This window comes from Salmo salar, chromosome ssa23 (assembly GCF_905237065.1).
Source record: "Salmo salar chromosome ssa23, Ssal_v3.1, whole genome shotgun sequence".
In the NCBI taxonomy this organism is placed as follows: domain Eukaryota; kingdom Metazoa; phylum Chordata; class Actinopteri; order Salmoniformes; family Salmonidae; genus Salmo; species Salmo salar.
In genome coordinates, this window is record NC_059464.1 from 40,878,478 (window position 1) to 40,893,480 (window position 15,003).

Here is a 15,003-nt window from a genome sequence, read left to right on the forward strand (position 1 = left end):
TTAATTGAATTCACATTGAAATTGCAATACTGACAATATCCATATCGCAAGAGATTCTCCCTCTCTCCTCTTATGGCTTCTTCCCACACACAGCAAGCTCTGCCCCCTGTCACTCAAGCAGTACAGTTCCTCCTCCTTCTCTGTTAGCCACTAAGGTTATACGTTTGCATGCTGTTCTGTTAGGTAAAATGCAGTCAACAGATTGCTACAAACAAGAACTACTTTCAACTTCGCTTCTTCATATAAATCATTATATTTCTATGATTCCAGTCACCCAAGTGTATTGATTAATATCGCAATATTTGGTCATAAAATTGCAATTAGATTTTTTTGCCCATATCGTGCTGGGTGTATGGATCGTATTGTACAAGTCTATTTGTAGACTGTTCTCACTTTGTCTTCCTCCCAAATAGCGCCCTATTCCCTATGTTGTGCACTACTTTTGATATGAGCTGTTTTGAAGTGGGTTTTCTCTTCCATCTGCTTCCCTCATTCCCCTGGCTGTGAGTTTTTTTTTTTTTTTTTTAAAGCAATGGCAGACGTAGCAGGCCAATAAACTCTCTTTCTTTTTCAGGACAGCTCTGGGATGAGGCTTTGGAAGAGGAAGTGGTTTGTGTTGGCTGACTACTGCCTGTTCTACTACAAAGGTGAGACGATTGTGTGCGTGCTCTAGGAGGGAATTTGACCTGGTATTTAAGTGTAGACTTGATGACTTTATAGCTCTGTTTCTGTGGCACTGACTTGGCACCAAGGTGTGAGCACAGAATGGGTTGTACGTTCCTGAATTAATCAGGTACATACTAGCCTGTGTGCCAGTCTGCTTGTGATCTATCGCCAACTCCTTGTCACTCATTGTAATACCAAATGAGTGACAAGGAAGTTGGCAGAAGAGCAAAAACAGACACTCAGGCTATGTATTTACAGTAAAAAAAACTATCCTTTAGTCTTTTGTTGAATAGTGCACTGGTAATACATTTCCAGAAAATTGTGCATGCCAGCAGTCCAGTTTTCAAGATGGAGCACTTTCAGTACAGAGCTAAACTGTGACGATGGAGTACCTTAAATGATATAATGGGCAGAAAACTGCATCGTTCATTGAAGTTGTTATCCAGCAATAATGATAAGCCTCCAGGTATAGACTACCTAGATGGGGAAACTATTGAGAATGGTAGCAGACTGTATTGCCACCCATAGTTGCTCAGTCTTTAATTTGAGCTAGACATCATCCGGTGAAATTGCAGAGCGCGAAATTCAAAATACAAAAATCGTAATATTAAACATTCATGAAAATACAAGTGTCTTACATAGTTTAAAAGCTTAACTTCTTGTTAATCCAACCCCTTTGTCAGATTTCAGAAAGGCTTTACGGCGAAAGCATACCATGCGATTATCTGAGGACAGGGCCCCGCATACACCAGCATTAAAAACATTTTCCAAACCAGCAGAGGCGTCACAAAAATCAAAAATAGCGATAAAATAAATCTCTTAACTTTGAAGATCTTCCTCTGTTTGCAATCCCAAGGGTCCCAGCTACACAACAAATGGTTTTGTTCGATAAAATCCTTCTTTATATCACAAAAAAGTCAGTTTAGTTGGCGCATTTGATTCAGTAATCCACCCGTTCCACTCGTTCAACATGCAGACAAAGGAATCCCAAAAGTTACCAGTAAACTTCGCCCAAACAAGTCAAACAACGTTTCTAATCAATCCTCAGGTACCCTAATATGTAAATAAATGATCAAATTTAAGACGAAATGTAGTATGTTCAATACCGGAGATAAAGAACAAATTGCGCGCCCTCATCCACTACTAACTCATTCTTCAAAAAACAAGCCTGAAACCCTATCTAAAGACTGTTGACCTCTAGTGGAAGCCATAGGATCTGCAATATCCCATAAACAAGCATTTGAATGGACTTTGACACAAAAAAATAAAAAAATCTGGATGGATTCTCCTCGGGTTTACGCCTGCCATATCAATTCTGTTATACTCACAGACATTATTTTAACAGTTTTAGAAACTTCAGTGTTTTCTATCCAATGCTACCAATATATATATAAATATATGCATATCCTAGCTTCTGGGCCTGAGTAACAGGCAGTTTACTTTGGGCTCGTCAGTCATCCGAACTTCCGAATACTGCCCCCAAGCCTTAAGAAGTTTTAACCTAAGCCTAAAGGAGTGTGTGTGTACACAGGTGTGGAAGGACCCTTTTTCCCGCCAAATCCATTTGCTCCCTGTTCTTAGCAAACTGGAGAGAATTGTGTTTGAACAAATAAAATGACATTTTTCAGAGAACAAGTTAACTACTTACTTTCACCATGCATATAGGGAAAGGTTCTCAACTTGTACTGCAATGACCCAGATGACTGATGATTGGCTAAAATAAATAATAAGATAGTTGGAGCTCTATTGTTAGATTTCACTGCAGACTTTGATGTTATTGATCATAATTTGTTATTGAAGAAATTCACTTGCTATGGCTTTACAGTGCATTCGGAAAGTATTCAGACACCTCAACTTTTTCCTCATTTTGTTACGTTACAGCCTTATTCGAAAATGGATTAACTGAATATTTGTGTCATCAATCTACACACAATACCTCATAATGACAAAGCGAAAACAGGTTTTTAGACATTTTTGCTAATTTATTAAAATGAAAAACAGAAAAACCTTATTTACATAAGTATTCAGATCCTTTGCTATGAGACTCAGGGGTGTCCTGTTTCCATTGATCATCCTTAAGCTGTTTTTACAACTTGATTGGAGTCCACCTGTGGTAAATTCAATTGATTGGACATGATTTGGAAAGGCACACACCTGTCTATATAAGTCCCACAGTTGACAGTGCATGTCAGAGCTAAAGCCAAGCCATGAGGTTGAAGGAATTGTCCGTAGAGCTCCGAGACAGGATTGTTTCGAGGCCCAGATCTGGGGAAGGGTACCAAAACATGTCTGCGGCATTGAAGGTCCCCAAGAAAAAAGTTACCTCCATCATTCTTAAATGGAAGAAGTTTGGAACCACAAAGACTCTTCCTAGTGCTGGCCACCCGGCCAAACTGAGCAATCGGGGGAGAAGGGCCTTGGTCAAGGAGGTGACCAAGAACCCGATGGTCACTCTGAAAGAGCCCCAGAGTTCCTCTGTGGAGATGGTTGTCCTTCCGGAAGGTTCTCCCATCTCTGCAGCACTCCACCAATCAGGCCTATATGGTAGTGGCCAGACGGAAGCCACTCTTCAGTAACAGGCACATGATAGTCTACTCAGAGTTTGCCAAAATGCACCTAAAGGACTCCCAGACTGATGAACTGATGGTCTGATGAAACCAAGATTGTACTCTTTGGCCTGAATCCCAAGCGTCACGTCTGGAGAAAACCTGGCACCATCCCTTTGGTGAAGCATGGTGGTGGCAGCATCATGCTGTTTGGGTGTTTTTCAGCGGCAGGGACTGGGAGACCAGTCAGGATTGAGGGAAAGATTAACGGAGCAGTCTTGAAGGAGTTCCCACATATCCTGAGCACTTGTGGCTGCTTTTCTTTCACTCTGCAGTCCAACTCATCCCAAACCATCTCAATTTGGTTGAGGTCGGGGGATCGTGGAGGCCAGGTCATCTGATGCAGCACGACATCACTCTAATTCTTGGTAAAATAGCCCTTACACAGCCTGGAGGTGTGTTGCGTCATTGTCCTGTTGAAAAACAAATGATTGTCCCACTAAGCCCAAACCAGATGGTATTGCTGCAGAATGCTGTGGTAGCCATGCTGGTTAAGTGTGCCTTGAATTCTAAATAAATCACAGACAGTGTCACCAGCAAAGCACCATCACACCATGCTTTATGGTGGGAAATACACATTCGGACATCATCCTTTAACCCACACCGCGTCTCACAAAGACAGTGATTGGGACCAAAAATCTCAAATTTGGACAAATTTCTACCGGTCTAATGTCCATTGCTCGGGTTTCTTGGCCCAAGCAAGTCTCTTATTCTTATTGGTGTCCTTTAGTTGTGGTTTCTTTGTAGCAATTCGACTATGAAGGCCTGATTTCAAGCAGTGTCCTCCGAACAGTTGATGTTGAGATGTGTCTGTTACTTGAACTCTGAAGCATTTATTTGGGCTGCAAATTCGGAGTCTCTCTCTCTCTCTCTCTCTCTCTCTCTCTCTCTCTCTCTCTCTCTCTCTCTCTCTCTCTCTCTCGCTCTCTCTCGCTCTCTCTCGCTCTCCTCGCTCTCTCGTCTCGTTTCGTTTTTTTTCTCTCTCTCTCTCTCGCTCTCGCTCTCTCTTTCTCACGTGTGGTGGGTTAAACGTGAGGATGTTGTGTCACTCCCCCAGTGTCCTGCTAGGATGTAATCTATCCTCATTGTCCCAGACAGGTCTGGTCTGCAAAGCCTCTGCAGTGTGTTTGTGTAAGGGGCAGATAAAAGAGCTGGCCGGAGGCCCCATATGGGGAATGTCTCCTCCAAAGCTCCTTGAATGTATTTTTAACCAATTACTCTTTAATCCAGCAACGTCCACACACACACACACAAATTCTAGTGTACAGCGGTGGAAACACTCCCCCATGAGAGTTGTGAGTTAATTAAGATATGACCAGGCTGGATTCAGAATGGTCACATAGTGGCATGACAATAACTGATGCCGGACGGGAACCGGCCATGCCAACTGGATGGGCAGAGAGATATTTAGTGGTATGAACGGGCCATGCCAACTGGATGGGCAGAGAGAGATTTAGTGGTATGAACGGGCCATGCCAACTGGATGGGCAGAGAGAGATTTAGTGGTATGAACGGGCCATGCCAACTGGATGGGCAGAGAGATATTTAGTGGTATGAACGGGCCATGCCAACTGGATGGGCAGAGAGATATTTAGTGGTATGAACGGGCCATGCCAACTGGATGGGCAGAGAGATATTTAGTGGTATGAATGGGCCATGCCAACTGGATGGGCAGAGAGAGATTTAGTGGTATGAACGGGCCATGCCAACTGGATGGGCAGAGAGAGATTTAGTGGTATGAACGGGCCATGCCATCTGGATGGGCAGAGAGAGATTTAGTGGTATGAACGGGCCATGCCAACTGGATGGGCAGAGAGATTTAGTGGTATGAACGGGCCATGCCAACTGGATGGGCAGAGAGATATTTAGTGGTATGAACGGGCCATGCCAACTGGATGGGCAGAGAGATATTTAGTGGTATGAACGGGCCATGCCAACTGGATGGGCAGAGAGATTTAGTGGTATGAACGGGCCATGCCAACTGGATGGGCAGAGAGAGATTTAGTGGTATGAACGGGCCATGCCAACTGGATGGGCAGAGAGATATTTAGTGGTATGAACGGGCCATGCCAACTGGATGGGCAGAGAGAAATTTAGTGTTTTGGCGGTATGGAGGAGTGCTATGAAAGGGACAGGGGTGATTGACAGGTTTTTCATGCCATCTGGATGGGCAGAGAGAGATTTAGTGGTGGAGGAGGGAAATGTTATTAGTGGGCCGTAAGTGACATTTCTCTGCCCTTCATCTCTCTCTATCTCCCACCTCTTTCTATCTCTCCCTCTCTCTCTCTGCTAACAGACAGTAGGGAAGAGTCAGTCCTGGGTAGTATTCCTCTGCCCAGCTATGTCATCTCAGCCGTGGAGCCTGAAGACCACATCATCCGCAAGTACGCCTTCAAGGTACGACCCAGAGTTTACCTCAACACTTTTAGGCAATCTTTATAGGCTTTTTTCCCTTTATTTTATATCTAATTAAATGTTCTATGGCTTTATGTTGTATGTTTCACAGGTTAATATTTATGCCTACTGTTAAAAATACAGCCATTTGTTTTGCATTTACTTAACACTAGCATTTTGTGGACTGACACAAATGGACTGAATATGATTGGTTCTCTGCTTCATATTGACTGCTATTTGACCAACTGCTGGCTACAGGCAGTGCATCACCGTGAGGTCACTATGCCCACAAGAAGAATTCTCTCAATCAAGGATTGCTAATATCCTGTATCCTGGATAATAATCCAATCAGATATTTAACTGCATCCATCCTCCCAACCCATTGGCTATTGATGATTTTCTGTATTGATCACTTTGTAATATGCTTGTCTATTAAATGAAGACACTACATTTCTTTAAAAAATACTCCCACCAAAGAAAGCTATTTTCTCCACAATGCCTTGTCTCCAACCATCGGTTTTCTCTACAGACCTAGAACACGGTGTACATTTTAGGACATCCTACCTGCTATGACAGAGTTATATCGGTGACAGAGGCTGAGCTTCTAGCTGTATATCTGGTTCTAGATTAAGCACATCTTTCTCTAATATTCTCTGCTAGTGGTTTCATTCCCACAGGAAGCCAGTGTGGTTCTGTGACGTTTTCTTTCCACACTACATACAGCCTTGCCTCTTTTGTCATGCTGAGTCAATGAGGGTTTAGGTTTCAGTCTCTTGACTGTATGCCAGACGGCAGGTATAATATATGCCAGTCTCTCCTGCCCCTCTGGCTGTTGGCATTGATTCAATGTTTCCTCCCAACCCAGACCCCCGCAGGTCAAACCTGTTGAGTCCCCAAGGCAGTGATCCTCAACTCTAGCCCATCACACCTAATTCTATTTTATTCCTAATCATGTAACCCTTCATTATTTGAACGAGGTGTGCTTGTGCTGGGCTGGAACAAAATTGTGCAGTCTTGGTGTTACCCAAGGACAGTCCAGAGTTGAGGAACACTGCTGTCAGTAGGGTTGGAAAATTCTGCTAACTTTCCTGATTTTACTGCTTATTCCCTCCTGATTCTGGGAATCTTCCCACCAGGATTTCGAGAGAACCTGGGAATTTTGGGACCCTAGGAGCGCTGCTATCCGGTTGTCCTGTTGGTTCATCATCTGGCGGTGTTGTTGTTTACTGTTTATGGTTGTTGTTTACTGTTAACTCTGGGCTGGCCAGGTTGGAATTGACCCTGGAATGGCTCGGTAATCTGCTCCAAGCCCTTATCAAAGACAGGTTATATTGAGCTGCTGAACTCATGTATTCTGTCACACTGCTGTGTGTGTGTGTGTGTGTGTGTGTGTGTGTGTGTGTGTGTGTGTGTGTGTGTGTGTGTGTGTGTGTGTGTGTGTGTGTGTGTGTGTGTGTGTGTGTGTGTGTGTGTGTGTGTGTGAGGGAGATAGCCGGAGTCCCATAGAGAATGGCTTGCTTGTGTTTTCTACTCTCTGTTCCAAGATTCTGTTGGTGCCATAGAAGAGTTGTGAGAATGTCAGGAGTAGTGCCCCCTCCCCCGGTCAATACCTGTAACCCTAGTTACCCTGCTAGAAACCCCCCTAGAGGTAGAACAGGCCTGTGTGTCTGTTCTCTTGTCCGTTTGTTTGTGCTGCAACCATTCAACACTACAGTGAGTTAGTACTACTATTTCATCCCCAAAATATTTCATGGTTAGAACCTCCCTTTCCCACCCCTCCCCTCCACTGTGGAGCCAACCAACCTAGCTAGGAGGCTGGTGACCCCCTGTCCCCTATTCGCTGAACTCTGTTCCCTCTCTTGTTCCTATTGGTGGGCTGCCTCGCTGGGACCCCTGTGAGTGTGCGAGATCATCCAATGAAACACAAGTGCACCGTCCACTCATAAATAGGTACTGGCCTACAGTTACTGCTTTTGCCATGTCATTTGCCAGACAATAGGAAATATATACCACCACAGTGTGTATATGGTTGTTATTGTTTGGAGCATGCTTGTTTGGAGACTGATGTGTCTTGGTCACTCCATTTAGTCTGTTCTCTCCTTCTTATATGATCTCATTGCTCATACCTCGTTATGTGTGTTGGCTAAACCTTCGTATTTCCTCTGTTTGCTCTCATATCCAACATGCCACTCATGGAGGAGGATTGACTGACTATTTGATAGATTTTTATTTCAGTGGAATAAGCTTTTTGTTCTCCTCAAATGCCTGCTGTTCTGGAATGACATGTTTGTGTTGTCTAGCTGACTCCTATGGCCCTAGTCAAGCAATAGTAGTTGTCAAGGCAACACAAACTGAATTGGGACCAGGCAACATTTTTTAAACTCAATATTCACATCCTATACAGTTCCAATCTTCATTTCCATTATGCAGACGAGTAGAAACTATTCAACATGGTGGATTCCGGAACATATTTGAACGAGTCATGTATTCATTCTAAGTGTTTATTGGAGGTAAATGTATTTCTATGTGAGAGTTTGCATTTTTGTTCTCAGTTTAGAGACCAGGGCTACGTACCAATGGCACCTTAGTCCCTACATAGTCCACTACTTTTGATAGGGCTCTGGTCAAAAGTAGTGCACTATGTAGGGAATAGGGTCCCATTTGGGACGTGCCCCCAGGCTGATCTGGAATATAATGGATTTAAATAGAAGGGACAAAAAAAGGCCAGCTTGTCTGAGAGGCTGGGGAGAGGAAGAAGAGGACTGCTGCTATTGTTAGCCTTCCTGTCTGGGACTACAGGCTATTTTTGAGGAGGAGGAGGAGGGAGAGAGGGAGAGAGACTTGCCCAGGGTGAGCAGTGGAGGTGTGACGGTCACACGGTGCACTGAATGTCCCACTCAGCATTCTTGTTACAGTGAAGAGGCTGTGGTTAGGGCTGTTATTGGAGACCAGGCTCTGTGTAGTTCCGTGTCTGCACATTCTTATATTGGTCTGAAAAGACAGAGCAGTTATTGGAAAGTTACAGGGTAGCAGATGGTATAGAAAGATTGTGTGTCAGTGTTTTAAATATTCTTGTGGAGACCAGAAGTCCCCACAAGAATAGTAAACAAACAACAATTTGATCAACTGGGGACATTTTGTTGGTCCCCATGAGGTCAAATGCTATTTCTACGGGGTTTATGGTTAAGGTTAGATTTAGTGTTAGGTTTAGAATTACGTTAAGGGTTAGGGTTAGGAGCTAGTGTTAGTTTTAGGGTTAAAGTAAGAGTATGAGTTAGGTTTAGGGAAAATACGATTTTGAATAGGACTGAATTGTGTGTCCCCAGAAGGTTAGCTGTACAAGACAGTGTGTGTGAGGGTGTGGGCGAGCATGTGCTGTACATCCACCTATGAACAACAGGGCAGCTATTGAACTAGTTAAGTAACAGCTAGCAGCTTGTCCAGCTATTGAACTAGTTAAGTAACAGCTAGCAGCTTGTCCAGAGAACTGAAGAGGCTACTTTAAGCTAGCAATATGCGGATGGTGAGTGAGGGGGGATTAGACAGCTGGTTAACACTGTGTGGCCTGACCAGTAGCTACGTTAGCTCTTCTGCTGCTATACTGTACGGAGTAGGGGCAAGTTGCCTCTAGACGCTGATCTCAGGTCAGTTTTGCATTTCCCCCACAAATGGTTAGGAGAGGGGAAATGTACACTATAGGCCGCACCCAGACTAGGCCGGGCCAAGCCAGGGAGCAGATTTAAGACCTCCCAAGGTGGTAGAGGCAGCCTTCTGGCTTGACCTTCCAGAACCACTGCCTGGGGCCAAGAGCCTTAGTATTACACTGTCAACCTGCAGGAGTGAGTGTGAATATATGTGTGTATGCTGTTGTAAGTGTTGTCACACCACTAACAACACCCTCAACTCGAAAAGCCCTGTTTGTATCAAACATCGAGTAAGGCAAAATCCACGTTAATAAGATACTAACACTCAAATGAAGAAATGGCACCCAAATTCCATTCCACCTCTGCCTCCTTTTACAGAGACACTTCCCACTTCCTCTCCACAAAGTTAATTAAACAGCATACATTTTGAATGAATGAAACAAAGAGGGAAAGAAATTTGTGTTCAATTACTGTTCATTACAAAGCATTTGTATGGGCTGCCGTCTGGCCATCGTTTTCCTTGCTTTGTCTAGTTCCAAATCACACCAGGGCCCTTATCAAAAGAAGTGCAGTAATTGGGAATAGGGTGCCATTTAAGACCTTGTATAGACCCTCAAACTCAACTCTGGACCTCCAAGACAGTTTCATTGTTCCCCTCTAATCAGAAGCTGACTTAGACCTGGGACACCAGGTGTGTTCAATGAATTATCAGGTAGAACAGTGAGGGAGGAGTAGGAGTAGACCAATCTAGTGTGGGGGGAGTAGACCAGTCTAGTGTGGGGGGAGTAGACCAGTCTAGTGTGGGGGGAGTAGACCAGTCTAGTGTGGGGGGAGTAGACCAGTCTAGTGTGGGGGGAGTAGACCGGTCTAGTGTGGGGGAGTAGACCGGTCTAGTGTGGGGGGAGTAGACCGGTCTAGTGTGGGGGGAGTAGACCGGTCTAGTGTGGGGGGAGTAGACCGGTCTAGTGTGGGGGGAGTAGACCGGTCTAGTGTGGGGGGAGTAGACCGGTCTAGTGTGGGGGGAGTAGACCGGTCTAGTGTGGGGGGAGTAGACCGGTCTAGTGTGGGGGGAGTAGACCGGTCTAGTGTGGGGGGAGTAGACCGGTCTTAGTGTGGGGGGAGTAGACCCGTCTTAGTGTGGGGGGAGTAGACCCGTCTAGTGTGGGAGGAGTAGACCCGTCCAGTGAGGGGGAGTCTCACTAAGACTGGTCTCATCCCCCCTCACCAGACTGGTCTACTTCCCCCTCACTAAGACTGGTCTAATCCCCCCCACACTAGACGGGTCTACTCCCCCCACACTAGACGTGTCTACTCCCCCCACACTAAGACTGGTCTAATCCCCCCTCACTAAGACTGGTCTACTTCCCCCTCACTAAGACTGGTCTACTTCCCCCTCACTAAGACTGGTCTACTTCCCCCTCACTAAGACTGGTCTACTTCCCCCTCACTAAGACTGGTCTACTTCCCCCTCACTAAGACTGGTCTACTTCCCCCTCACTAAGACTGGTCTACTTCCCCCTCACTAAGACTGGTCTACTTCCCCCTCACTAAGACTGGTCTACTTCCCCCCTCACTAAGACTGGTCTACTTCCCCCCTCACTAAGACTGGTCTACATCCCCCTCACTAAGACTGGTCTACATCCCCCCTCACTAAGACTGGTCTACATCCCCCCTCACTAAGACTGGTCTACATCGCCCCTCACTAATACTGGTCTACGTCCCCCCTCACTAAGACTGGTCTACATCCCCCCTCACTAAGACTGGTCTACATCCCCCCTCACTAAGACTGGTCTACATCCCCCCTCACTAAGACTGGTCTACATCCCCCCCCTCACTAAGACTGGTCTACATCCCCCCCTCACTAAGACTGGTCTACATCCCCCCTCACTAAGACTGGTCTACATCCCCCCTCACTAACACTGGTCTACATCCCCCCTCACTAACACTGGTCTACATCCCCCCTCACTAACACTGGTCTACATCCCCCCTTCACTAACACTGGTCTACATCCCCCCTCACTAAGACTGGTCTACATCCCCCCCTCACTAAGACTGGTCTACATCCCCCCTCACTAAGACTGGTCTACATCCCCCCTCACTAAGACTGGTCTACATCCCCCCCTCACTAAGACTGGTCTACATCCCCCCTCACTAAGACTGGTCTACATCCCCCCTCACTAAGACTGGTCTACATCCCCCCCTCACTAAGACTGGTCTACATCCCCCCTCACTAAGACTGGTCTACATCCCCCCTCACTAAGACTGGTCTACATCCCCCCTCACTAAGACTGGTCTACATCCCCCCCTCACTAAGACTGGTCTACATCCCCCCTCACTAAGACTGGTCTACATCCCCCTTCACTAAGACTGGTCTACATCCCCCCCTCACTAAGACTGGTCTACATCCCCCCTCACTAAGACTGGTCTACATCCCCCCTCACTAAGACTGGTCTACATCCCCCCTCACTAAGACTGGTCTACATCCCCCCCTCACTAAGACTGGTCTACATCCCCCCTCACTAAGACTGGTCTAATCCCCCCTCACTACACGGGTCTACTCCCCCCTCACTAAGACTGGTCTACTTCCCCTCATGTATTTAAAAGGAACAGACTGGTGTAAGTAATATGGTAGAAACTCCCTTCCAACCATGCTTGCGCCAATCCAATGCTAGTAAATACATGAGGGGGAGTGAACAAGTGCACACTTCTGGGTGAAGGCTTAGAGAATTGGAACTCAGCCATAGGGATTTGGACTGATTGGAGTCCTGATTCGCCATCCTACTTGCACACACTCCCTGTCATGGATTTTAAACACATTGGATTGGTGGAAACGTTGACTGTAGGGGGTTTCCACCATTGTTAAATCCATGATGGGATGTCTTCAAGTGCACAATTTCTGAAATGTGTGGAGAATCAGAACAAGCCATAAAGACCAGCATAAGACATGTATGTATAAACAGAAGTACAAACAATTCAGCAGAATTTTGGAATGGCCATGTCACAATGGCTCTGTCTAGGCTTACTTCTTGTTGATTGGCTTACATTGTCCTTTGTTGTGGGTTGGATTGGACCTTGACATTATTTTGTTATGTCACTCATGCTGCTCTGTGTCCATTGGTCAGTCTGGATGTCTCTCTCTCTCTCCATTCTCAGTTGTCTGGCCTCTTTTGTCTCTGTGTCTATTGGCTGGTCCTTACAGTATCTCAGTTTCTTTATTGGCCAACACGGATATGTCTGTGTTTGTATTGGCTGATGCTGACGTCTCTCTTTCTCTCTATTGGCTGACTTGAACGTGTTTGTGTCTCCATGGGCAGACATTGGTTAATGTCCCTGTCTCTTTTAATTGTTCAACACTTCTTTATCCATCTCTACCAGGGTTGGGGTCATTTCAGTTCTCAATTCAGTTCATGAATTGAAAAAATAGTAGGCAAAACTCAACTGACCCCAACCCTGCTATCTACCCCTTTGGCCTGATCCCACGTCCATCACTCTTCCTTACTCTGACCCTCCCTCTCTCCTCTCCCATAGGCCAGCCACACGGGCATGCGCTCCTACATTTACAACCGGAGCTCTGTGATTGGCTCGCAGGCGGAGCACAGCGGCATGCGGACCTACTTCTTCAGCGCCGACACACAAGAAGACGTGAACGGCTGGGTGAAGGCCATGAACCAGGCGGCGCTGATGCAGAACCACACCGCCAGCCTCAAGAGGTAGTTGTAGTGTAAAGTTGCTCTGGCCTAGATCCTGGGTCAGTTTAGCATTTTCCCCACCAATGGTTAAGGTTAAGATCTGGGGAGGGGAAGCTGATCTGTTCCCTGTAGCTCAGTTGGTAGAGCATGGTGTTTGCAACGCCAGGGTTGTGGGTTCGATTCCCACGGGGGGCCAGCACAGGAAAAAAAATGTATGAAATGTATGCATTCACTACTGTAAGTCGCTCTGGATAAGAGCGTCTGCTAAATGACTAAAATGTAAAATGTACCTAGGGGAAAGTTCACCATGGAGCCAAGAGGTACGCTGCCTGGGAATTTGCACTTTTGTGAGTGAGTGAGTGAGTGAGTGAGTGAGTGAGTGAGTGAGTGAGTGAGTGAGTGAGTGAGTGAGTGAGTGAGTGAGTGAGTGACGGGTGCGTGCGTGGCAATTCTGAACTCCGTGTGTCTCTGAATATGTCTGTCTGGGGAAAGAGAGACACATTTGTTTGCCAGTCTGTCAGTCTCATTGATTGTGAGTGTCAATGTGTGTGTATGCCTTTGCAGCAGAGAGTGCATTCACCATGCTCACAGATTGCATTGGTACACAAACAAACACCCACACAGAGCCCAAGAGATTGCAGCTCTGTCTCTCTGCTGGAGAGAGAGAGAGAGAGAGAGCCAGACAGACAGACAGCCTGCAAATTGAGACTCTTGCATGTTGAATTCTGCAAAAATATCCTCTGTGTACAACGTAAAACACCAAATAATGCATTCAGAGCAGAATTAGGCCGATACCTGCTAATTTTCAAAATCCAGAAAAGAGACGTTAAATTCTACAACCACCTAAAAGGAAGCAATTTCCAAACCTTCCATAACAAAGCCATCACCTACAAAGAGATGCACCTGGAGAAGAGTCCCCTAAGCAAGCTGGTCCACAAACAGAGCCCCAGGACAGTAATTAGACCCAACCAAATCATGAGAAAACAAAAATATAATTACTTGACACATTGGAAAGAATTCTAGTCTAGGGTATCTCGGTCTAGTCTAGCTAGGGTATCTCGGTCTAGTCTAGTCTAGGGTATCTCGGTCTAGTCTAGTCTAGGGTATCTCGGTCTAGTCTAGGGTATCTCGGTCTAGTCTAGTCTAGGGTATCTCGGTCTAGTCTAGGGTATCTCGGTCTGGTCTAGTCTAGTCTAGGGTATCTCGGTCTAGTCTAGTCTAGGGTATCTCGGTCTAGTCTAGTCTAGGGTATCTCGGTCTAGTCTAGTCTAGGGTATCTCGGTCTAGTCTAGTCTAGGGTATCTCGGTCTAGTCTAGTCTAGGGTATCTCGGTCTAGTCTAGTCTAGGGTATCTCGGTCTAGTCTAGTCTAGGGTATCTCGGTCTAGTCTAGTCTAGGGTATCTCGGTCTAGTCTAGTGTATCTCGGTCTAGTCTAGTCTAGGGTATCTCGGTCTAGTCTAGTCTAGGGTATCTCGGTCTAGTCTAGGGTATCTCGGTCTAGTCTAGGGTATCTCGGTCTAGTCTAGGGTATCTCGGTCTGGTCTAGGGTATCTCGGTCTGGTCTAGTCTAGTCTAGGGTATCTCGGTCTGGTCTAGTCTAGGGTATCTCGGTCTAGTCTAGTCTAGGGTATCTCGGTCTAGTCTAGTCTAGGGTATCTCGGTCTAGTCTAGTCTAGGTATCTCGGTCTAGTCTAGTCTAGGGTATCTCGGTCTAGTCTAGTCTAGGGTATCTCGGTCTAGTCTAGTCTAGGGTATCTCGGTCTAGTCTAGTCTAGGGTATCTCGGTCTAGTCTAGTCTAGGGTATCTCGGTCTAGTCTAGTCTAGGGTATCTCGGTCTAGTCTAGTCTAGGGTATCTCGGTCTAGTCTAGTCTAGGGTATCTCGGTCTAGTCTAGTCTAGGGTATCTCGGTCTAGTCTAGTCTAGGGTATCTCGGTCTAGTCTAGTCTAGGGTATCTCGGTCTAGTCTAGTCTAGGGTATCTCGGTCTAGTCTAGTCTAGGGTA

The 15,003-nt window shown here is 46.0% G+C and overlaps 1 protein-coding gene across 5 annotated transcripts in view; it reads left to right on the forward strand.

The window, feature by feature from the left end:
• The window catches only part of LOC106584624 (pleckstrin homology domain-containing family A member 7), a 188,514-nt gene that overhangs the window by 126,177 nt on the left and 47,334 nt on the right, over nt 1-15,003 (forward strand). For all 5 annotated transcript variants that reach the window (XM_045706211.1, XM_045706215.1, XM_045706212.1 and 2 more), the window contains 3 exons: nt 575-647; nt 5,569-5,669; nt 12,838-13,019. In XM_045706211.1, coding sequence (XP_045562167.1) covers nt 575-647; nt 5,569-5,669; nt 12,838-13,019 — 356 coding nt within the window. The remainder of the gene's footprint in view (nt 1-574; nt 648-5,568; nt 5,670-12,837; nt 13,020-15,003) is intronic.